General features: G+C 48.9%; 1 protein-coding gene across 5 annotated transcripts in view; it reads right to left on the bottom strand.

Annotated features, from left to right (window-relative positions):
- SYNJ2 (synaptojanin 2) overlaps window positions 1-23643 on the bottom strand; it is a 136518-nt gene that overhangs the window by 78268 nt on the left and 34607 nt on the right. For all 5 annotated transcript variants that reach the window (XM_064292722.1, XM_064292725.1, XM_064292734.1 and 2 more), the window contains exons 2-4: window positions 19572-19658; window positions 3553-3823; window positions 376-601 (exon numbers count right to left, since the gene is read on the bottom strand). In XM_064292722.1, coding sequence (XP_064148792.1) covers window positions 376-601; window positions 3553-3823; window positions 19572-19658 — 584 coding nt within the window. The remainder of the gene's footprint in view (window positions 1-375; window positions 602-3552; window positions 3824-19571; window positions 19659-23643) is intronic.

The following is a 23643-nucleotide window of genomic DNA, read 5'->3' as shown; positions in this document are numbered from 1 at the left end:
ACCCCAAAAAGCTCCAGAGTCTCTTCTCCCCAAAAGAGAATACACTTTCGCCTGTGCTGTGTCCTAGGGAGTGGGGATTGAGAGTCTGGGTGGAGGAGGAGTTCAGACCAAGTTCCCGGGATGGCGCAGTGTGTGCTAGGCTATTGACCTAAACGGTGGCGCTTCCAACCCACCTAGCAACACCGCAGAAGAAAGCCCTGGCCATCTGCTTCTGTAAAGGTAATAGCCACAAAAACCATATGGGGTGGTTCTACTCTGCAGCACATGGGGTGGCCATGAGTCAGAATCAACTCGACAGCAACGGGTCTGGTTTTTTGTTCATTGTTGTTTTGTTGACTATTCTGAGCCCCCCGGTGCCAGGGCCCGGCCACTGACCTGCTCTGTCTCCACGAAGTTGGACACGTGGCCGTCGTCATTGACGCCGCGGGTGTGGAAGCGGGCGCCGGCCCGCTCGCAGCTGATGCGGGAGATGAGGCAGGCCTTGGCCTGCTTGTGCGAGGCGTACACGGTGCGGATGGCCACCACCCCACAGATCACCTTCAGCAGCCAGTCGGAGCAGCTCACCTGGTGGTGCTTCAGGGGTACGTGCAACAGCTGGTTCCTGCAAAACGGATTCGTGAACATGGCATCCAAAGCGTGTGTGCAGTGGGCTCCTACTGGGGCCGGCACTTCAGCTCGGGAGGGGACAAAAGCACAGTGTCTCCCATGCACTCTTCACCGTGGACAGATAGCCTGAGAAGATCTAGGCCCTTCACAGAGACCCAAACAGTAGGACACCAGATGTGTACAGGTGTGTGGGAGAAGGAACCCTTTCCCAATAAACCAGACACCACCAAGTCGACTCTGACTCATGGCGACCCCCTGTGTGTGAGAGTAAAACTGTGCTCCATAGGGTTTTCAATGCCTGCTTCTCAGAAGTAGATCACCAGGCCATTCTTCCAAGGTGCTTCTGGGTGGACTCGAACTTTCGACCTTTCAGTTAGCAGCTGAGTGCATTAATCACTCACATCACTCAGGACTCCTCCTTTCCTGATAAGGAACCCTTGCTACAGGGTTGGAAGCAAAGCCAGGGGTGGGCCTGTCAGGGAAGTTCAAAGAAGCCTCTGTTTTAACCCTCTGGAGTCCATAGTTTTTGATACACCCTATTAGTTAAAAATTTAACCACACGTCCAATGTATGCAGGCTTATTTAAATTACACACCTACACTGTGGTGTGGATATAATGACAGCATAAGCAAGCAATCCAGAATGAATAACAAAGGGTGAGGTGGAAGTAAACTTTAACCCAAGTGTTTGTGTTTCCTTCCCATGCCCAGGGCATTGTCCGGGCTGCTGGGGCCCCCGGTGTCCATGGCGGTGGTGGTGTGTCAACAGCCAACATTAACCAAGTGGACCAGGCACCATTCTAGGTGTTTCCAGATGGATCAGCTCACTTCCTCCTCGAAATGGCCTTATGTGAAAGGTATGGACGCTAACCCCATTCTGCAGATACGGAAACTGAGGCACAGAGAAGTTGAGTACTGGGATAAGGTCATGGAGTGGAGACACGGCCCTTCTGCTTAGCACTGCCAGCCCCTCACCACGAAGGGCTGCAGGTGCTCGAATCATCCGTTTCTTTCCCTTGGCCTCCCCACTCGTACCTGAGTTAGTGAGCACAGGAGGGGCCGCTCTGAGAAGTGGGGTCTCAGTCGAGGTGCATGGACCCCTAAGCCCCCAGAGGACACCTCTGCTGCTTTCACCTCCACCAGCGAGTTGGGAGGCCGAGCCAGGGCCCTGAGCCTGCTCCTAGGGAGACGGGAACTATCACCTGAGCCTCTCTCTGACGGGGCATCAAGCAAATCTAGATCACAACGCCCTACTTATCTAAAAAAGGCAACACTATCTCTGCCCTTGAGCCTTCCTCAAAGATCTCGCGTTTTCTTCTTGTTGGACAACAGTGCTAGGAAACCCCACCTCACCGGCAGCAGCTTTGCCATGCAGCAAGAAGTAGCCGGCCCTCCTCTCCGGCTAGCCACCCTGACTCTGCCTCTGGCTCTAGAAGCATCCCCCCAGCCACGGCCCCCAGCACGGCCCCACATCAGACCCACATCTCCGCTCTCCGTACCACGGTGCCCACTGCTGAAGAAAGGAGAATCCTGCAGCATCACTTTCCAAAAATATTTCCTGCTTCCGGATCACTCTCTCAGACTCCGACAAACCAGTTTAGTAATAAATGTATTAAGTCCGTACATGGCATCAAGGCAAGGCCTCCAGAACACTCCAGAGTCTGCTAACCATATAGCAATAAGAGGGATAACCCCTGAGTAAACCTTGGTTCTTATTAGTCATACTTGCCAGACCCTTGGTGGGAGGACAGCTCATATTCTCCAAGGAAGATCCCCAAATCTATACAGGAAACTAGAGCTGTGCGGCTCCTCCCAAGATGTGATTGTGTGTGGAAGCAATTATTGGTGAGATCAATACGTGGCCCGGAATGATGACCGTCAGCAAACACTCTGCCTTTTCTACGAGCCACCTCAGTGCAGACCCTGTCTGACTCCTGACATGGGGCTACCAGGCTCAGACGCTGCCCACAATACAGTGAGTTTAGCTTTTCAGCCTGCGACCCCTTAGCCAGAGGTGACTCACTGTGGTCGGTTCTCCGGGTTCCGCCCTAAGCCTGGGCACCACACCCTGCAGTGTGCTCCCCCGGCAGCCTGGCACCTCCCCAACTACTTCCTCCTCTGCAGCTCAAGACCAAGCTGAAGTCCACTGCAAAAGGCACTGTGGTGACCTCGCCCTCTCCAGGCCCATCTGGGGCCACCCCACTCACTTCGTCTTGCATTTCCCGCATTCCTCAATCTCCAGCCATACAGCTGGCCCGGGTGACCCGAGAAGAGCAGCGACAAATGGGCAGGGACTCAGATACCCGGTGACCACTTACAGCAGTGCTGCCATGCTTCTTGCTCTGTGTGAAATGGTTTCTGACCCCAGCTCATAGGCTCTCTGGATACAAAGCCGCTTCACACCCAGGCAAGGGATGGGCTGCTGCGGACTGAGGGAGTCACACAAACACAACCCCCAGAGCCTGTCTGTCACTCAGAGGGTGGTCACCTTCGGCACCAGCGGCTGAGGGAGAAAGCAGGCCCAGCCTAGAACTACTGGGCTGGAACCTGCACTTCAACGCCTTCAGCAGATTCGCCTGCATTTGAAAGTTTGAGCACATTAACCAAGCTAAACCAGTTGCTGTCAAGTCAACCCCAATTCATGGGGCCACCATGTGTGTCAGAGAAGGGCTGTGCTCCATAGGGTTTTCAATGGCTGATTTTTCAGAAGTAGATTGCCAGGCCTTTCTTCCAAGGCACTTCTGGGTAGACTTGAACCTCCAGTCTTTCAATTAGCAGCCAGGTACAAAAACTCAACCAAACCAGAGCCCCCAGGAGCACTTGGGGAAGGGAGGCACTGGGATACATGAGGAGACATACCCCACCCCCGTCTCCAAACAGAAGCCAGGAATTCACTGTGGGGAAACCGAGGCACTGAGAACATTTATCTGACGACGGAGCCCCTCACCAAAAGAAGGAATTGCCCCACTCGTAGTGGCCGTCGCCCTGCTTCTGCGCCCGGACGGTCAGGTCAAAATGGGACCCTTCGTTGGGCCACGAGAAGTAGAACACGCCCGAGTTGAGGATCTTCTTCAAGGCCAAGAGACGGTCTTCCTCTTTGGCTTCTTCCTGAAGTGGGTAAAAATCGGTGGCCGTGATCTTGTAGATTTCAGCCTCTGGAATTCTGCCCACAGAGGTGCAGCCTGTCACCAAAACCAGGAAGCTCAAAGAGGTGCCACCTGGAAGGCAAACCAGACAAGAGAGCCAAGCGTCAGAACCGCGCAGCCGCAGAGAAGCCTGACAAAGCAAGACTAGATCCTGTGGAGTCAGTTCTGACGCATGGCGACCCCATGTGCACCAGAGCAGAACTGTGCTCCACTGGGTTTTCAATGGCTACTTTTTCACAAGTAGATTGCCAGGCCTTTCTTCCAAGGTGCCTCTGGTTGGATTCAAACTTTCAGCCTTTGGGTTAGCAGCTAGGCCCGTTCGCTGCACCACCCAGGGGCTCCCAAGGAAGCAATACCCAACATGTTGCAGTCAAGTCGATTCTGAATCAACGCGAACTTACGTGTATCCCAGAGTAGAATTATGCTCCGCAGGGTTTTCTTGGCTGATGGAAACCCTGGTTGCATAGTGGTTAAGTGCTACGGCTGCTAACCAAAGGGTTGGCAGTTTGAATCCACCAGGCGCTCCTTGGAAACTCTATGGGCAGTTCTACTCTGTCCTATAGGGTTGCTATGAGTTGGAATCGACTCGACAGCACTCGGTTGGGTTTTTGGGAAACCCTGGTGGTATAGTGGTTAAGTGCTACAGCTGCTAACCAAAAGGTCGGCAGTTCAAAACCGCCAGGCGCTCCTTGGAAACCCTATGGGGCAGTTCTACCCTGTTCTATAGGGTCGCTATGAGTCGGAATCGATTCAATGGCAATGGGTTTTTGGAATCCTTACAGAAGCAAAAATGTCACGTCTTCATCTTGCTTACTTTGGACATGTTATCAGGAGGGACCAATCCCTGGAGAAAAAGATTGTTATGGATTGAATTGTAACCCCCCAAAATATGTGCTGTAAACCCTAACCTCTATGCCTGTGGCTATAATCCCATTTGGAAATGGGCTGTCTTTGTTATGTTAGTTACACGAGATCAGTGTAGGATGTGTCTTGAGTCAATCTTTTTTGAGATATAAAGAGATTAAACAAGCAAACTAGAGGCAGAGATAGGGAGGACTGATGCCAACCCACGTAGAAATCTCCAAAGACCCAGTAAACAAGCCGAAGAGACAAGGAACTTCCCCTAGAGCCGACGGAGAGAGCGAGCCTTCCCCTAGAGCCAATAGAGAGAGCAAGCCTTCCCCTAGAGCCAACAGAGAGAGCAAGCCTTCCCCTAGAGCTGACAGAGAGAAAGCCTTCCCCTAGAGCTGACAGAGAGAAAGCCTTCCTCTAGAGCCAACAGAGAGAAAGCCTTCCTCTAGAGCCGACAGAGAGAGCAAGCCTTCCCCTAGAGCCGAGAGAGAGAGAGAGAGAGAGAGAGAAAGAGAGAGAGCAAGCCTTCCCCTAGAGCCGAGAGAGAGAGAGAGAGAGAGAGAGAGAGAGAGAGAGAGAGAGAGAGAGAGAGAGAGAGAGAGAAGCCTTCCCCTAGAGCTGACAGAGAGAAAGCCTTCCCCTAGAGCTGTGCTCTGAATTTGGACTCCTAAACTGTGAGGACGTAAATTTCTGTTTGTTGAAGTTATCCACTTGTGGTATTTTTGTTACAGCAGCACTAGATAACAAAGACAAACATCATGCGTGGTAAGTAGGAAGTCAGTAAAAAAGAGTAAAAGTTGGAGGTTTGAACCCACCCAGAGGTGCCTAGGAAAAAAGGCCTGGCAATCTGGTTTAAAAGTCTTGAAAACCCTGTGGGACAGTGCTACTCAGCCACACAGGGCCATTATGAATCCGAATCGGCTCAGCAGCACCCAACAAAAACAACTATGGTTATCCACTCACAGGTGCCTCAGAAGATAGGCCTGGCAATCTATTTTAGAAAAAATAGCCGTTGAAAACCCTATGGAGCTCTACTCGGAAACACACAGGGTCACCATGAATCATAATCAGCTGGTTTATAAGCAACTGGTTTGGTTTTTTGGATTACCTGGGACAATGGTTTTCAACACTCTTAGATCTCTGGACACTCAGACAAGATAAAACACCTCGAAGACTGCCAATTCCACCTACTGACCAGAACAAAATCAAACCACACCCATTGCCATCCAGTCACTTCCGACTCATAGCGATCCTGTAGGACAGAGCAGAACTGCCCCACAGGGTTTCCAAGGCTGTAATCGTTATGCAAGCAGACTGCCACGTCTTTCTCTCGCACCTACTCGCCAGCGCCTTCCAAATTCCCTCCTCACAGTCACTGAGAAAAGTGCCACTGGTGTGAGGTAATACCTACTCGGGATCCGTCATTCCAGAAGGAGGTCCCCCACAAGATGCAGAGGGGGTGGGGCACCAGCCGGCAACTGCATTGCCTCATCTCTCATAAAGGAAGCTGTGCTCCAGTTTGGCAGAAATTTGAAGAGGATGTGCCAGGGATGTGGACGGTGAGGAAACCGTTCTCGAGTGTGATGCAGGAGCTGGGCCTGAGAGAGGGGTGTGCAGCGGCAGTGGGGAAACACAGGACCAAGAGGAGCTGAGCCGCCTGAGCAAGCGACTCCGTGTTGAGGATTGGCAGGGGATAGGGGAGGGGGTACTTCCACCTACTGCCAGGAAGGAAATGAGCAGCACTTTCCAGAGGAGACAGCGCAGGGACTGCTTTGAGATGAACTGTGAATCAGTCTTGAAAAGGAGCCATAGGGACCCCGAGTGTAGGGACTTCCCATCACCTGCAGCTCAGATAACTACCCTCTGTTGTCGTTAGCTGTTGTCAGCCCCTGACTCATGGCAACCCCATGCACAGTGGGATCAGACCATTGTGCTCCTTAGGGTTTTCATAGGCTGGTTTTTGGAAATAGACCGCCAGGCCTTTCTTCCTGGTCATACTCTGGAAGCTCTGATGAAACCCGTTCAGCATCACAGCAACATGTAAGCCTCCACTGACAGACAGGTGGTACCGGTGCATGAGGTACACTGGCCAGAAATTGGACTTGGGTCTCCTGCATGGAAGGTGAGAATTCTGTCACTGAACCCTCACTCCTCCCTGACTGTCCTCTCCACCTCTACAGGATAACTCCAGGCCCTCTTCCTTCCCTAAGACGAAGCACACGACTCCTTGAGAACCGCCTCATGAGTCACAGGACGAGTGACATCCAGCGTGACCAGGCAGCAGGCAGACCCTGAAGATGACAGCATCAAGGCATGATGAGGAGGAACCTGAGATCTGCCCCTGGGCCCTGAGCTCTGCCCACCTGCCTCTGCATGATGCCCTTGCAAAGAAACTCAAATAGCTCCGTAATCCCCACTCAGAGGTGTGGCACCAGCCCAGGCTGGGCGGGGAAAGGAAATGGGAAGTCCCTTGGTGATTTACAGAAATTATGAAGTCATGACCGCTCTCCCTTGTAACACTGCATGGTGACAGGTGTCTGGGGGTGGAGTTTCTTAAATAGGGCAGGTGTCCTTTCTGGAAGACGGTGGAGTTGGTGTGGGGCTGGCATTCTCAAATTATAGCCTCGAGGGTGCAATATTACCACAGCCTTTGCAGGCACGAAATTCCCAGGCATTCCCCGGCCTCTTCTGATGGGTTCAGCACAGGGAAAGGCAGAGTCCAGCCCCACATCCCTTGGTGTAGCAAGAGGACAGTAGTCCTTGTGCCCAGGCTGATGAGGCTAAGACCCAGTTTGCAGGGAGCAGGCTCCAGGACAGCCATGGAAAATTTTACTTTCAATCCCTCCATCCAAGTTATGAAGCCGATTTCTAACACTACTCCCTTGACAGCCTCTGCGTGGGGGTACGGAGTCCCTGGCAAGGGTCCAAGCTCCTTTGAAGGTAGCCAGCATTTCCCATTCAGGACAGCAGTGCCTGGGGGCAGCCTGGGAAAGGTGTGCTGCAGCAGGTATTAAAGGCTCTTAAAATAAATGAAAGAAAGGGAAGGTGCCACCACCACAGCGAAAGCTGACTCCTAGCCCTGAGATGTTAATACTCTCAGCTACTAACTGAAAGGTTGGTGTTTCGACTTAACCCTGAGGTGCCTCGGAGAAAAGGCCTGGTGTCATGGATTCAATTGTGTCCCCACAAAATATGCGTCAACTTGGTTAGGCCATGATTCCCACTATTGTGCGATTGTCCGCCATTTTATCATCTGATGTGATTTTCCTTCGTGGTGTAAATCCTAATCTCTGCCTATGGTTAATGAGGCAAGATTAAATAAAGAGGTTTAGGGTAGGGTTGTAACACCCTTACTAAGGTCACATCCCTGATCCAATGTAAAGGGAGTTTCCCTGGGGTGTGGCCTGAACCAGGTTTTATCTTACAAGAGATAAAAGGAAAGAGAAGCAAGCAGAAAGTGGGGGACCTCATACCACCAAAAAAGCATTGCGTGTTCCTTGGACTGGGGTTCTTGCTTGGAGAAGCTCCTAGCAGACAGAGAGAGAAAACATTCCCCTAGAGCTGACATCCTGAATTTGGACTTCTAGCCTACTAGGCTGTGAGAAAATTAATTTCTCTTCGTTAAAGCCATCCACCTGTGGTATTTCTGTTATAGCAGCACTAGATGACTAAGACACCTGCCAATCTGCTTCGGAAAAAGCCGCCATTGAAACCCTATGGAGCACAGTTCTCCTCTGACACACATGGGGTTGCCATGAGTCAGGATCGAGTCGACAGCAACTGGTTTAGTCCTGGGACAAGGATGCTGGGACAAGGGAGAGGTTCCCGGGGATGAGAGGAGCCACCATCTAGGGGCATGTGGGAGCCTGCCCTTCAACAACAGCTAACACGTTTGGCAGTGTTTACCGGATGCCAGGTACTTGGTAACTTATTTAATTTTCTCAATAACCCCATGAAGGAAGGACCAGTACCAGCCACTTTTTACAGGGCAGAAAATGGAGGCACAGAGAGGTGAAGGAGCCTCCCACAGGTGACACAATGTAAAAGCTGGTTCAGACCCACTTCCTGGTTACACCACCTGGGCAGGTGACACCAGTGCAGTCTGGCTCCAGAGCTGGTGCTCTTACCTGTATCCTTGCAGATGGGATCACCAACCTACCTAACAACGCTGATCTTGCAGGGCAATTATCACCATTTTACAAACGAGCAACTGTCACCCAGGGGAGCTGATCACCTGCCCAAGTGACACAGGTGGTCGGTGCTAGAACCAAGAAGCCACCGAGCCCAGGCTCTGTCTAGTCCTCAGCCACTCTGCTGGCTGGACTCTGAAGAAAGTGTTCAGTCAATTGAGCCCTTGCTAACAATACCATCATTAGTTTAAACAGTTGTAAATGGTTTTTTTCAGCATAGTCTAAATATTGACATGGCAGCATAAAACTGTGGTAGGAAGTCCTTTTTACGAGGATCCAGCGGAAGCTAAACCGTGGTGTGACGCTCAGCCTCATCGACTACGTAAAGGAACTCGGAAACAAGTTCTTCTGGAACAGACGGGATTTTTACTCGCATTGCCATTTCACTTCCCCACAGAATTTCATGCAAATGGGACATATTTTGTGCTTCGATATCTTTTATTGCTCACCCTATCACACAGTGCAGCAATTTGATCTGAAAGCTCAGTGTTTAAAAAGAGTTTCTTCTGGTTTGGGTTTAAAAAGCGTCTCTTCTTATTTTTTTTTAGATTCCCTTTTTTTTTTAATTGTACTTCAGATGAAAGTTTGCAGAACAAACTACCTTCTCATTAAACTATCAGTGCACATATCGTTTTGTGACTTTAGCTACCAACCCCACGACATGTCAACACTCTCCTCTTCTCGACCTTGGGTCCCCTATTACCAGCTTTCATGTCCCCTCCTGCCTTCTGGTCCTTGCCCCTGGGCTGGTGCACCCCTTTAGTCTTGTTTTGTTTTATGGGCCTGTCTAATCTTTGGCTGAAGGGTGAACCTCAGGAGTGACATCATTACTGAGCTAAAAGAGTGTCCGGGGGCCATACTCTCAGGGTTTCCTCAGTCTCTGTCAGGCCAGTAAGTCTGGTCTTTTTTTGTGAGTTAGAATTTTGCTCTACATTTTTTCTCTAGCTCTGTCTGGGACCCTCTATTGTGATCCCCGTCAGAGCAGTTGGTGGTGGTAGCTGGGCACCACCTAGTTGTGCTGGACTCAGTCTGGTGGAGGCTGTGGTCCATGAGTCTTTTGGACTAATCTTTCCCTTGTGTCTTTGGTTTTCTTCATTCTCCCTTGCTCATGACAGGGTGAGACCAGTGGAGTATCTTAGATGGCTGCTCACAAGCTTTTAAGACCCCAGATGCTACTCGCCAAAGTAGAATGTAGAACATTTTCTTTATAAATTGTGTTATGCCAATTGAGCTAGATGGTCCCCACAGCCCTCAGCCCCAGTAATTCGGTCCCTTAGGGACTTTGGTTCTGTCTATGGAGCTTCTTCTATGACCTTGCCTTGGGCAAGTTGTGCTGGCCTCCCCAGTATTGTGGACTGTCTTACCCTTCACCAAAGTTACCACTTATCTATTGTCTAATAAGAGTCTCTTTTGGTTTGAATTATCTGTTTTGAATTATCATTACAATTACCGTTAGTACACAATTGGTCAAACAGTGTAAACAATACAATGTAAACAAAACATTTCAAAAAATAATCACTTAACAGAAAAAGTGAAGAGCTGTTGGAAAGGTGTCTCTTAATGAGACGGGTAGGACTTCTAGTTCAAGTGTCCATGGATACCAAACCCGTTGCCGATGAGCCGATTCCAACTCATAGCGACTCTATAGGGCAGAGTAGAACTGCGCATAGGGTTTCCAAGACTGTAATCTTTATGGGAGCAGACTGCCACATCTTTCCCCAGCTAAGCAGTGGGTTCGAACCACAAATCTTTTTTTCGAATAGCAGCTGAGAGCTTAACCACTGCGCAGCCAGGGCTCCTCGATATAAACACTAAGAAACCTTTTTCACATTGTTATGGATTGAATTGTGTCCCCCAAAATGTATTGTAAATCCTAACCCTGTGGTAGGAGCCCTGGTGGTGCAGTGGTTACGAGCTTCTCTGCTAACCAAAAGGTCAGCAGTTTGAATCCACCAGCCGCTCCTTGGAAACCCTATGGGGCAGTTCTACTCTGTCCTGTAGGGTTGCTATGAGTCAGAATTGACTCTGTGGCAATGGGTTTTTGGTTCTATACCAGCAGTTACAATCCCATTTGGGAAAGAGTGGTCTTTGTTATGTTAATGACACAGTATTGGTGTAGGCTGTGTCTTAAATCAGTCTCTCTTGAGACAGCAAAGAGATTAAACAAGCAAGGCAGCAAGGAGAGATTTGGGAAGAGAGATGCCGCACCACATGAAGAGAGCCAAGCGGCCAAGGAACAGAAGCTGAAGAGACAAGGACCTTCCCCTAGAGCTGACAGAGAGAGAAAGCCTTCCCCTAGAGCCTGCTCTCTGAATTTGGACTTCTAGCCTCCTAAACAAAGAGAAAATAAATTTCGGTTTGTTAAAGCCACCCACTAGTGGTATTTTTGTTATAGCAGCACTTGATAACTAAGACACACATTAATAAATAGATGTAAGTAGAAAGAACTGTCATAGAAAGTGTCACTGAGTTCTTCAAACAAACTTCTTCTGAGTTACATGCTAAAATAAAAAAAAAAAAATTCACAATGGTCTACTGACAAAATTAGTGCTGTCAGCTGGTGCCCAGCGAAGCTTGCCTCCAGTTTCATGGAATGCAAATAACTGGGTTTCGGCTGACTTGCAAACAAATGTGTCGCCCGGTCACTGACATCACTTACTTCCTTAACGTCATTTGGCATCCCAGAGGTATTTACTTCCTGGAACCATGCACCACTGGAAGATTCTGGACGGGAGGAGGTGGGCTTTTCTTTTGTAACATGGAAGAAGGATTGCAGATGCAAGAGTGAGGATGGGAAGCCTGCCCCCTCCCTCACAGGCATATTTCCAGACAAATCAATTCTAGGAAAGAGCTGAGGGTCTGGAAATTGTTTCCCATAAAACTACCATAGGAGCCCTGGTGGCTGGCACAGTGGTTATGTGCTCGGCTAACCGAAAGGACAGCAGTTCAAACCCATCAGCCGCTCCAAGAGAGAAAGATGTGGCCGTCTGTTTCCGCAAAGATTACGGCCTTGGAAATCTGATGGGACAGTTCTATTTTGCCTTACAGGGTCGCTGTGAGTCGGAATCGACTGAGAACTACCATGCCTGTGTCCCCTGGACAGTCTATGTGACCCCTGAGGGTCGTTTATTGCTGGAACTTACCCCACCCCACTCTCTACTCAGTGTATGGCTTCTCTGACTTCAATATTGGGGTTACCATGTTTGCACTCAACTACTAATTGAAAGGTTGGCAGTTCAAACCCGTTCAACGGCACTGTGGAAGAAAAACTGGGGACCTGCTTCCATAAATATTACAGCCAAGAAAACCCTAGGGGGCAGTTCTATTCTGTAACATATGGGGTGGCCATGAGTCGGAATCAATTCAATGGCAACGAGTTTGTGTGTGTGTCCTACCAGATCTTGTTTAACAGCCTCAGTGACGTCTCAGTGGTACCACAGGTTTTAAGGACAGAGCCCTGGTTCAAGCCCAGCACAGTCCGATGAAGGAAGAGGGCAGCCCCTGCGATGTGGGCCAGTGACACGTTCGCTGTCTTTTGGGTGCTAAAGTAAGTTCTGTGAGATTCAGCTGCCCCAAGTGGGTGTAAAGTCCCCTTCCCATGGTCACCTTGAGCACAGGACCTGGGCTTTGTTTCTGACAGCCAGGAAGCAAGCCAGGCCTGGTAGGGTCACCAAGGTCGTCAGAAGAGGATGACTCCAGGGGTTTGAAACCAGTGAGGATCTGGTAGTGGGGGGTGGGGGAGTACAACTCAAACTCACCTTGTGTTATGGATTAAACTGTGCCCCCCGCAAAAGATATGTTGAAGCTCTAACCCCTGGTACCTGTAAATGTGACCTTGTCCAGAAATAAGGTCTTTGAAGATGTCATCAGTTAACATGCGGTCATACTGGAGTGGTGGGGGGGTCCTAAACCTGTACTAAAAAACAGTTGCCATCAAGTCAATTTCAACTCATAGAGACCCCATGCGTGTCAGAGTGGAGCTGGGCTCCATCAGGTTTTCGGTGGATGATTTTCAGAAGTAGATCACCAGGCCTTTCTTCCAAGGTAGCTCTGGGTGGGTTCGAACCACCAACCTTTCGGTTAGTAGCCAAGTATTTAACCATTTGCATCACCCAGGGACTAATCCAAAATAAGCAATGTCCTTATAAAAGAGGAGAAGAGAGACAGACACAAGGAATATGGAGGCTGAGACTAGAGTGATGATGCATCTATGAGCCGACGAGCGCCAAAAACCACTAGGGGCCACCAGAAGCTGGAAGAGGCAAGGAAGGATCTCCTAGAGCCTTCAGAGACAGCATGGCCCTGCCAGCATCCTGAAATGGACTTCTAGCCTCCAGACTGTGAGAGAATACACTTCTGTTCTTATAAGCCAGCCAGAGTGTGGTGCTTTGTTACAGCGGCCCCAGGAGGTCAGTTCTCCTTGGCATCAGGAGACCAGGGCTCTGGTTTCTGCGCTGCCCCATGACCTCAGGAACCTCAGGGAAGTCTCCTACTTTCCCTGGAACTCAGGAAAGGGTGCACCAGACAGCCCCCATGTCCTTCCAGCTTTAACACTCTGCTTCTAGTGCTCAGGCCAAAGCAAGACCAGGCATGGGTCAGAAGGAGCTGGCCAGCGTCAGATGTGGGGAGAGGGAGGGCAAGCCATGGGTCAGAAGGCCAAAAGACACCCTAGAACCAGAAGGACAGACACATACACATGCCCTCCAGACAGCAGAAGGCTGAGTCCAGGCACCCTTGCCCACAGCCTGAATAAGCAGGGTGGAGTAAGGGAATGCAACGACCTCCCTGTCACCTGGGGATTCTACCCCCAGCAGGGCTGCCTGCAAAACCCAACTCCCAGTCAAAGCTGCCCAGTGTCCCTGGACCCTGCAGGAATGAGATTTATGTCTTATCTTGCTGTGGCCATTTGTCAACGGGCTGTAAGGGCTGGCTGCTGGGATCACAATCAGTCACATGTGGATACAATGCTCCATCTATGTAGCGACAGCGCTAGCCCCTTGCTTCTGCTCCTTGCTAGCACCACCCCCTCCCCTCCCCACCCCAGTGTTTGCTCAGCCTCTGAGCTCACCTCCCCAGCCAGGTCCATCCCAATCTCAACCCCGGGGCACATGGGACACTCTCACTTAAATCTGCAAACTGAATCCTGAACTCTAGGCTTTCCACCCATGAAGTGAGGACTCTGGGCCAGACGACCCTGAGCCTTCCGCACACTAACCGTCTCAGAATTCTGGATACTAGTGCCCACGTGGCATGGTCTCAAGTACCTCTTTCACCTTTTCTTTTAGAACATGAACGTGGGATAAGCAGTGGTGTGCTGGAGCCAGTTTACACTAGCTCCTGGGAGCCGATTGGGTGTCCTTTTTCCCAACTCCTCATTGGTAGCTTGAAATCACCATGGTAGATGTATTTACACCATGGAAATTGGAAAACATCACATACCAGGGGTCCCCCCCCCCCCGGAGAGCTAGATATTAAATATTCACCAGCATACCACTGGGTATGTTGTTAGGTGCCGTCGACTCGGTTCCAACTCATTGCGACCCTATGTACAAGAGAATGAAACACCGCCCGGTCCTGCACCATCCTCATAATCATTATGCTTGAGCCCATTGTTGCAGCCACTGTGTCAATCCATCTTGATGAGGGTCTTCTACTTTTTCACTGACCCTCTACTCTGCCAAGTATGATGTCTTTCTTTAGGTACTGGTCCCTCCCGATAACATGTCCAAAGTATGTGAGACAAAGTCTGGCCATCGCCCCTTCTAATGAGCATTCTCGCTGTACTTCTTTCAAGACAGATTTGTTCGTTCTTCTGGCAGTCCAGTGTATAGTCAATAGTCTTCGCCAACACCATAATTCAAAGGCATCAATTCTTCAGCCTTCCTATTCATTGTCCAGCTTTCACATGCATATGATGTGATTGAAAACACCATGGCTTGGGTCAGGCACACCTTATTCTTCAAGGTAACATCTTTGCTTTTTAACACTTTAAAGAGGTCCTTTGTAGCACATTTGCCCAATGCAGTGCATTGACAACTTCAATTTTTTCTCCATTTATCATGATGTTGTTTATTGGTCCAGTTGTGAGGACTTTTGTTATCTTTATGTTGAGGTGTAATCCACACTGAAGGCTGTGGTCTTTGATCTTCATCAGTAAGTGTTTCAAGTCCTCTTCACTTTCAGTAAGCAGGGTTGTTAATGAGTCTTCCTCCAATCCTGATGCCAAATTCTTCTTCATATAGTCCAGCTTCTTAGATTATTCGCTCAGCATACAGACTGAATAAGTATGGTGAAAGAATACAACCTTGATGTACACCTTCTTCGACTTTGAACCAGTCAGAAGTACTTCCTTGTTCTGTTCAAACAACTGCCTCTTGGTCTAAGTACAGGTTTCTCATGAGCACAATTAAGTGTTCTGAAATTCCCATTCTTCACAATGTTATCTATAATTTGTTATGATCTACACAATTGAACGCCTTTTCTATAGTTAATAAAACACAGGTAAACATCTTTCTGGTATTCTCTGCTTTCAACCATGGTCCATCTGACATTGGCAATGGTATTCCTTGTTCCACAGTCTCTTCTGAATCTGGCTTGAATTTCTGGCAGTTCCCTGTGGATATACCGCTGCAGCTGCTTTTGAATGATCTTCAGCAAAATTTTACTTGTGCGTGATATTAATGATATTGTCCGATAATTTCCACATTTGGTTGGATCACCTTTCTTTGGAATGGGTACAAATATGGATCTCTACCTGTCAGTTGGCCAGGTAGCTGTCTTCCAAATTTCTCACCATAGACAAGTGAGCACTTCCAGTGCTACATCCGTTTGTTGAAACATCTCAGTTGGTATTCCATCAATTCCTGGAGCCTTGTTTTTCACCAATGCCTTCAGTGCACCCTGGACCTCTCCGTTCCGTGCCGTTGGTTCTGACCATATGCTAACTCTCGAAATGGTTGATAGTTGACCAGTTCTTTTCAGGACAGTGACTCTGTATATTCCTTCCATCTTCTTTTGATGCCTCCTGCATTGTTTACTATTTTCCCATAGAATCCTTCACTATTGCAACTCAAGGCTTGAATTTTTTCTTCAGTTCTTTTAGCTTGAGAAACGCCAAGCATGTTCTTCCTGTTTGGTTTTCTATTTCCAGGCCTTTGCACATTTCATTATAAACTTTATGGGTATACATATTAAATAAACTATTCTAATTCTGGTGAAGAATATTTCATCTCAAGACTTGCTAGACAGTATCTCATTCCCTGAATCTCGAAAGACAAGACTAAAGATGTAAAATTTCCCTCTCCAGGGAGTTTTCTCTCTGAAGCGACTGTCCATGGAAACCAGCCCTCAGTTAGCCTGTGTCCATGAGCCACCCACCAGGAGTCAATGAGCCAAAGCCATTTGGCCTGGCCCTTTACCCCTCACCTCACTCCCCAAAGGAACCCCCCGCAGGCCAGCCTCCCACCCCCACTCAGCACCCTTTACCTCCTCCCTGCCTCCCTGAGACAGGGAATGGAGACAGCAGAGCTCCTGGGGCGGTAGAGAGTGGGACTGAGTATCCCACAGGGCCCTCCCCATCGGCCCAGAACTGCCACCATCACCAGGCCGCCCTCCACCAAGCTGCCATGGCACTCCTGCCTGGTGGTGCGGGGGAACACTCCATGCTCTTCTAGGCTACCATACCCCAACCCCCGCGAATCTCTTAAGAACTCTAGAAGACAGCCATGAGGCAGTTTTCCTAGTTACAGATGGAGAAACAGAGCTAGAGAGATTAAATGAATGCAGGTCAGCCAGTTGTGAAGCTGGAACTAGAATCCAGGAGGGCTGCCCGCTGGAGTGTTTACAGGGCTGCTGTGTATAGCCTCACAGGTTGCACACTGCAAAACTGCAGAGCACAATTCATTGGAGACTGAGGTTTGAGGCGAGTTCCTTAAGGCTATGAAATGGGAGGCCTTGGAAGCTCAGGTTAAAGACGAGTTAAATCCCTGTGGAGCTCTGATGGTAGAAGCTCAGGCTGCTAAACAAATGGTTGGCATTTCGAATCCACCAGCCTCTCCTTGCAAATCCCATGGGCAGCTCTACTCTGCCCTGTGGAGCCGCTATGAGTTGGAATTGACTCGATGACAAGAGGTTTTTTGGTTTTAAATCCCTATAATCATTGGAAGTTTCTTCTTATTGCTATATTCTCGCTTTCTGTGTTCTGTCTTATATATGCATCAGGAAATGTCTGCTGCCATTTCAGGGAGGAAGGAGGGACTTCGGGCTCTCCTGGGATAAAGCTTCTATGCAATTTTTGTGCGTGTTTCTTAATTTCTAACATAAAAGGCTATTCTCACTTAGGTGGATTGCAGTTTAACAATGTGTTTCAAGTCGAGAGCCCGAGGGAAGCCTCTTTCTTTCTACAGAGACCCCCCTCCTAAAGAAGCCAAAAGGGAGGCTGACCCCTCACTCAGGCTGGTCATCTTGGTGGCAACTAAAAGCTGGATTCACTCCAGGCTGCCCTGACCTCGACACCCTCAATACAGGTTAGGGAAAAGCAAAAGAAAAACACATCAGCTTTCTGGGTCGGGGACTTACAGTGGGAAGAATATTCAGTTAAAGCCAAACACTCCTCGATGGCACCAAAAGGCATTTGAGAACTCAATTCAGAGGCCCTGGCCCCCACCCTTCAGATGCCCCAGGGCACTTTCAGAAGTGTGTGGAGAACAGGCCAGGTAATCCCAGCACTCCAGGAGTCAAATTCATTCCCCCGACCCCAGCATGCTGACTCTGGCAGGCAGGAACCGGGGTATTCAACGGCTGAGGACCGGCCAGGACTCGCCAGCACCCAGGCCACACACCAAGCCACGACCCCTCACCCCACCAGGGGCTGTGGTCTCTCACTCCTGGGCAGGGACAGGTTTCTGGAGGCCAGTAGGTGGACACTGGCCTTGGGGTGGCACATTTTCATGGAAAAAATGAGTGTGTGGAAGCAGCTAGAACTAGGTTCAAATCCATCTTAGCTTCTTGTTGTTCTATGTGCCATGGAGTTGATTCGGACTCATAGTGACCCCATGTGACAGAGTAGAACTGCCCCATAGGGTTTTCTAGGCTATAATCTTTACAGGAACAGATCACCAGGTCTGGTGGGTTCGAACAACCAACCTTTGGGTTAGCATCCGGGTGCTTAACCATTGCACCACCAGGGCTCCTTGCTAAGCTTCTTACTTGTAACTTACTACTTTAGACAAAATACTGTAACTCTCCAAGCCTGTTTTCTTTACTGGAGAATGGAGATAAAGATACATTATCCTATCAGCTTATTTTTAGGATTCAAGAAGTGAAAGTATATCTCTAGCACTTGGCACAAAACAGACATTTACTGAAAGCATTTTGCTGCACAGCCCCTGTGGTTTTTTTCTGAACACGCTTGGGAAATGATGACTTTAATAATCATAGTTCAGGAAAACTCATTCCTTGAAAGAAAGACCCAGAAAGATAGTGGCAAACACAACTGCTATTCTGTCAGCTTCAAAAACCCTTAGCAAGTCAGAACATCTGCTGTAGGAATACAGAGCGGTCCATGCTGAGCCCAGGTGGAGCCACCCATGGCTGAATCTGGGTAATTCACAGCCATTCCCATTTCCACCAATGGGGCTGAGAATAAGGAATGTCCCCTATACTCTGGTCTTGGCCACATAAATCACTGAGGCACTCCACAGCCAGCGATCACTGGTGACATTGGGGCGGTGGGGGTAGGGGGGGAGACAAAATAAATCAGGTGGGTTCCCTGTGTCCTGGCCTGTGGGTGCAGAACCAGAAGGGCACTCTGGGCACCCCTGAGGTCCAGGAGAGCCAGAGGCACCAGCCCCCGCCCCCTACAGCCAGCGACCAGCTCACCCCTCAGCTCTCACACTGAGCAGGGATGCCCACCTCTTCAGATTAACTTCTCTCCCTTCCCAAGTCACACTCAATTTCCCGTTCTTTGAATGCAATTTCCATTCTTTCCCTCCTGCCCAGAGTCCGTGTTTTACTCAAATCCTCTGGGTGGGGTCTTATCTCCTTGCAAACAACTGCCAGTCCCACCTCCTCTTCCCTCAAGATGAGCCCAGGGGGAGTCACTGCTTAGGGGGCACCGAGCTTCCATTAAGGGTGGTGGAATGATCTGGAAACGGACGGTGGTGACAGCTGCACAGCCTGATGAATGTAATCAATGTCACCCAAGTGTGCATGCAAAAACTGAATTGGCAAATGTTTTATATATATATATATACGTATTTATAACCACAATTTTAAAAAAGCAAGTAGAAAAATGAGAGTATGAGACGAAACATTTAGAACCAATAAAAGTGGGATTATGGGTAAGAAATATAAAATAACACAAGCATAGCAATGAAGAAAACCAAGATGCACCCAGGCAGTCCAGGGCTCCTGAGCCTTGGCCATACATTCTAGTCCCGTCCTCCTGCCCCCATGCTGGCACACCTTCTAGAGCACAGGTCCCTTTTATACTACAAACCACCCCCCAGACCGGACGTGGGAAAAACTTCAGCCCTGGTGGGCAAACATGAGGGGAGTTTCCACCTCCACCTGCGCAGACAGGTGAGAGTCAACCCGGCACTGAGACGCAGGTGCAATGATATAAAGAAACACTTTAAAACATGACAAAGCTTAAAATAAAATGCCTAAACCCCACAATCTTTCCAACTAACAGGAGAGGCTGCTGCCCACCATCAGAAGTCTGGCCGTGCACGTGCGGACAGCTAACCTTTCCATCGGAAGGAAGGGCGCTTACTTACCAGACTTCAGCCTGAGCTCGCCCAAGCAGCCATAGGCGTCCGTGAGCTTCCCATACTGCCCTCTAATCACCTCCTTTTCTTCCGGGGCTGGAAAAGAAGCATATCACAAAGCCCGTCAGCGTGCGGCCCCTGTGCGAGGTTCATTTACCCGGCAGCTCTCCAATCTAGCTCCCACCCACTCAGGAAAGAAAAGAAGAAGACAATGGCTCGCTCGGCCCACAAAGAAAATGAGTGGAGGCTTTGTGATCAGCAAATCACAGGGCGGCAATGAGGTAGAAAAGTTTGCTCTCCCTCTGGAGGCACCGACAGCTTCCTGGGGCTCGAGAGGACTAAGCCCCAGAAAGGCCTGGAGGCGCTGGGGTTCTGGCTGCAAGCTGGGAGCAGACTCCTTGGGCCCGGCTTTCTGTCACACTGTGAAGCAGTCCCGCTCCATCTGTTCATAGACAGGAGTGAGTCATCGTTAACCATTTGGAGGGCATCCTTTCATAAATATTATCCACGGGAGACTGCAACTTCCGGTGCCACCGCCTCCACGGGACCTGCTAACCCAGGCTCTGAGCAAAGGCTGCACTTGCGGCCAGGTGACCAGGGTTGGGGCCAGTTGCAGACTCCCCTCCCCGCACCACCCCCGGCCAAGCTCAGTCCAATTAATCCCAAGGCAGGCTGCATCAGCAGGGCCAGTAATTGTCCAGATCCAAGCAAAGACATGGTCTAGTTCAAGGACAAAGAAGAAAGCAAAAGTGACTGAGGGAAGAACCATTGGAAGCAGGGAGGTCCTTAACCTTTATAATGATGCACTTGGCTGCTAACCAAAAGGCTGGAGGTTCAAGTCCACCCAGAGGTACCTCCCCAAAACCAGCCACTGAAAATCCTATGTAGCACGGTTCTACTCTGATGCACATGATGGAGGGCTGCCATGGGTATGAAAAGATTCAACAGCAGCTTTTTAAAAATGTTTTTAAATGCATAGAACCAAACACTGGATGAACCTTGAAAACATTATGCTAAGTGAAAGAAGCCAGTCACAAAAGACTACCTGTTGTATGATTCCATTTATATAAGTGTACAGAATAGGCAAATGTATACAGACAGAAAGTAGATTAGTGATTAGGTTAACGGGGGGGGGGGGGCCGTAGGAATGAGAGCAACTGCTAATGGGTATGAGGTTTATTTTAGGAACGACAAAAATCTTCTACAATTAGATTGTGATGATGGTAGCATAATCCATGAATACACTAAAAAACTGTGAACTGTACATTTTAAATTGGTAAATTTTATGATACGTGAATCATATCTCAATAAAGCTGTTATAGCCCGAAAGTATAGCCCCCGGACACCTTTTTAACTCGGTACCGAAGTTACTCCTGAGGTTCACCCTTCAGCCAAAGATTAGATAGGCCCATAAAACAAAACGAGACTAAATGGGCACATAAGCCCAGGGACAAGGGCAAGAAGACAGGAGGGGACAGGAAAGCTGGCAATGGGGAACCCAAGGTCGAGAAGGGGAGGGCGTTAACATGTTGTGGGGCTGGCAACTGATGTCAAAAAACAATACATGTATTAATTGTTTAATGAGAAACGAATTTGCTATGTAAATCTTCATCTAAAGTACAATAAAAAAAAAGCTATTTGTCTTAGTCATCTGGTGCTGCTATAACAGAAGTGCTACAAGTGGATGGCTTTACCAAAGCAAAGTTTATTTTCTCACAGTAAAGTAGGCTCAAAGTCCAAATTCAGGGTGTCAGCTCCAGGAGAAGGCTTTCTCTCTCTGTTGTTCTTCTCATCAATCTTCTCCCAGACTAGGGGCTTCTTTTCGCAGGAACCCCGGGTCCAAAGGATGTGCTCTGCTCCTGGCAAGTGTTCCCCGCCCCCTCTCAGCTTGCTACTCTCTTTTATATCTCAAGAGATTGCCTCAAGACACAATCCAATCCTGTAGATTGAGTCCTGCCTCACTAACACAACTGCGGCCCATCCTCCCTCATTAACATCACAGAGGCAGGATTTACAACATATAGGAATATCACACAATACTGGGAATCATCGCCCAGCCCAGCCGATACACATATTTTTGGGGGGACATAATTCAGTCCATGACACTGTGATAAAAAACAACAAAAACAAATAAGATTCAACTTTACTGAAATCTAGTTATCAAAATGGGCACCTAATAACAGTTATCAAAATACTAAAAATATTTTGTATAGCAATAAATGTATTCTGTCATTAACACCTTAAATAACAGAATCTGTTAGGTTTTGTTAGGTGCTGTCAAGTTGATTCCGACTCAGTGACCCTATGCACAACAGAACAAAACACTGCCCAGTCCTGCGCCATCCTCACAACTGTTGCTATGTTTGAGCCCACTGTTGCAGCCACTATGTCAATCCATCTCATTGAGGGCCTTCCTCTTTTTCACTGACCCTCCAATCTACCAAGCATGATGTCCTTCTCCAGGGACTAGTCCCTCCTAGTAACATGTTCGAAGTACATGAGACGAAGTCTCCCCATTCTTGTTTCTAAGAAACATTCTGGCTGTGCTTCTTCCAAGACAGATTTGTTCATTCTTTTGGCAGTCCATGGTATATTCAAAATTTTTTGCCAACACCTTAATTCAAAGGCCACCAATTCTTCTCCGGTCTTCCTTATTCATTATCCAGCTTTTGCATGTATCTTGAGTCAGGAGCACTTTAGTCCTCAGATTGACATCTTTCCTTTTTAACACTCCAAAGAGGCCTTTTGAGGAGATTTGCCCCGTGCAATACAACATAATCTAATAGGGTCTAAAAAAGCCAAACCCGTTGCCGACCAGTCTATTCTGACTCATAGCGACCCTAAGGGACAGAGTAGAACACAGGATTTCCAAGGAGCAGCTGGTGGATTCCAACTGCTGACCTTTTGGTTAGCAGCCAAGCTCTTAACCATGGCGCTACCAGGGTTCCCATAGCAACCCTAGCCCTACTTAAAATTAAAAAAAAAAATTGTCGTCAAGTTGTTTCTGGCTCATGGCGGCCCCATGTATTGCAGAGTAGAGCTGTTCCATAGGGTTTTCATGGTTGTGACCTTTTGGAAGCAGAATGCCAGGCCTTTCTTCTGAGGTGCCTCTGGGTAGGATCGAACCTCCAACCTTTTTGTTAGTAGTCAAATGCTTAACTGTTTGTGCCACCACTACATCTAGCTTAAATTAATCGTGCTATAAGAACGAATATTTGTTCTCTGGAAGTAACCACCCATTTTAGATGCTATATGTGATATTCACACTGAATATTTGTTGAGAAAATGTGCCTAAAACCTTGTTGTAATATCAAAACATATACATCCCATAAATGACCTCCAAAAAAGAAAAAGTAATGACAGAAAACAGACCGTGGAGTCAGAGAAAGGGGAATCTGTAAGGAAGCGTCACACACTAAGCCCCATGAGCAGAGGTGGATTAGCCAGGAAGCACAGTACGTAGCTGTTTACACTGAGCAAGGTACACACGGGCTTGATTGTATTTACCTGCTAATCTGTGGTGAACCATTTGCTGTGGTGGGGGACAGGGGAAACTGTGCACTGCAGGCTGGCGGGAAGGTACGATTGGGCCCGTGCGTAACTTGCTCATTGGGTAATCTGACCCTGCCCAAGACCACATGGAACCTTTCGGGTTCACTTCCTGCTGTCTCCATGGATGTGTGCCTTAAAAAGGCAGTGTGGACCAGCTAGAAGAGTAAGAAGACAAGTGCAGAAAGCATGGACAGGCACTTTTCAGGACATGAACCTAGTTTTAGCTGATACCCCTCCTGGCACACCCCAGCTCAAAAGTTCCCACCCTCCCACATTCTCCAGGATGACCTGACTTCCACGTTTCTGTCGTTCATCCCGTAAAGTGCACTTGTACTCATCCACACGGGTCTGTCCCAACTTGCTCTGCAGAATAAAGTCAGTCTGGAGTCCCACCCTCCCTCTGCAGCCCTCCTCAGACCTCAGCCCGGGGGTTGGCACTGGCACACCAGAGCTGTCCTCACTGGGGACCTCGTGGTCCTGTGTTCCAGCCCCCTTCTTCTCTGGCTGACCCGGGAGGGCTGTCACCCCA

This window comes from Loxodonta africana, chromosome 1 (genome assembly GCF_030014295.1).
Source record: "Loxodonta africana isolate mLoxAfr1 chromosome 1, mLoxAfr1.hap2, whole genome shotgun sequence".
Taxonomy (NCBI): Eukaryota; Metazoa; Chordata; class Mammalia; order Proboscidea; family Elephantidae; genus Loxodonta; species Loxodonta africana.
This window is presented reverse-complemented; position numbering and strand designations above follow the sequence as displayed.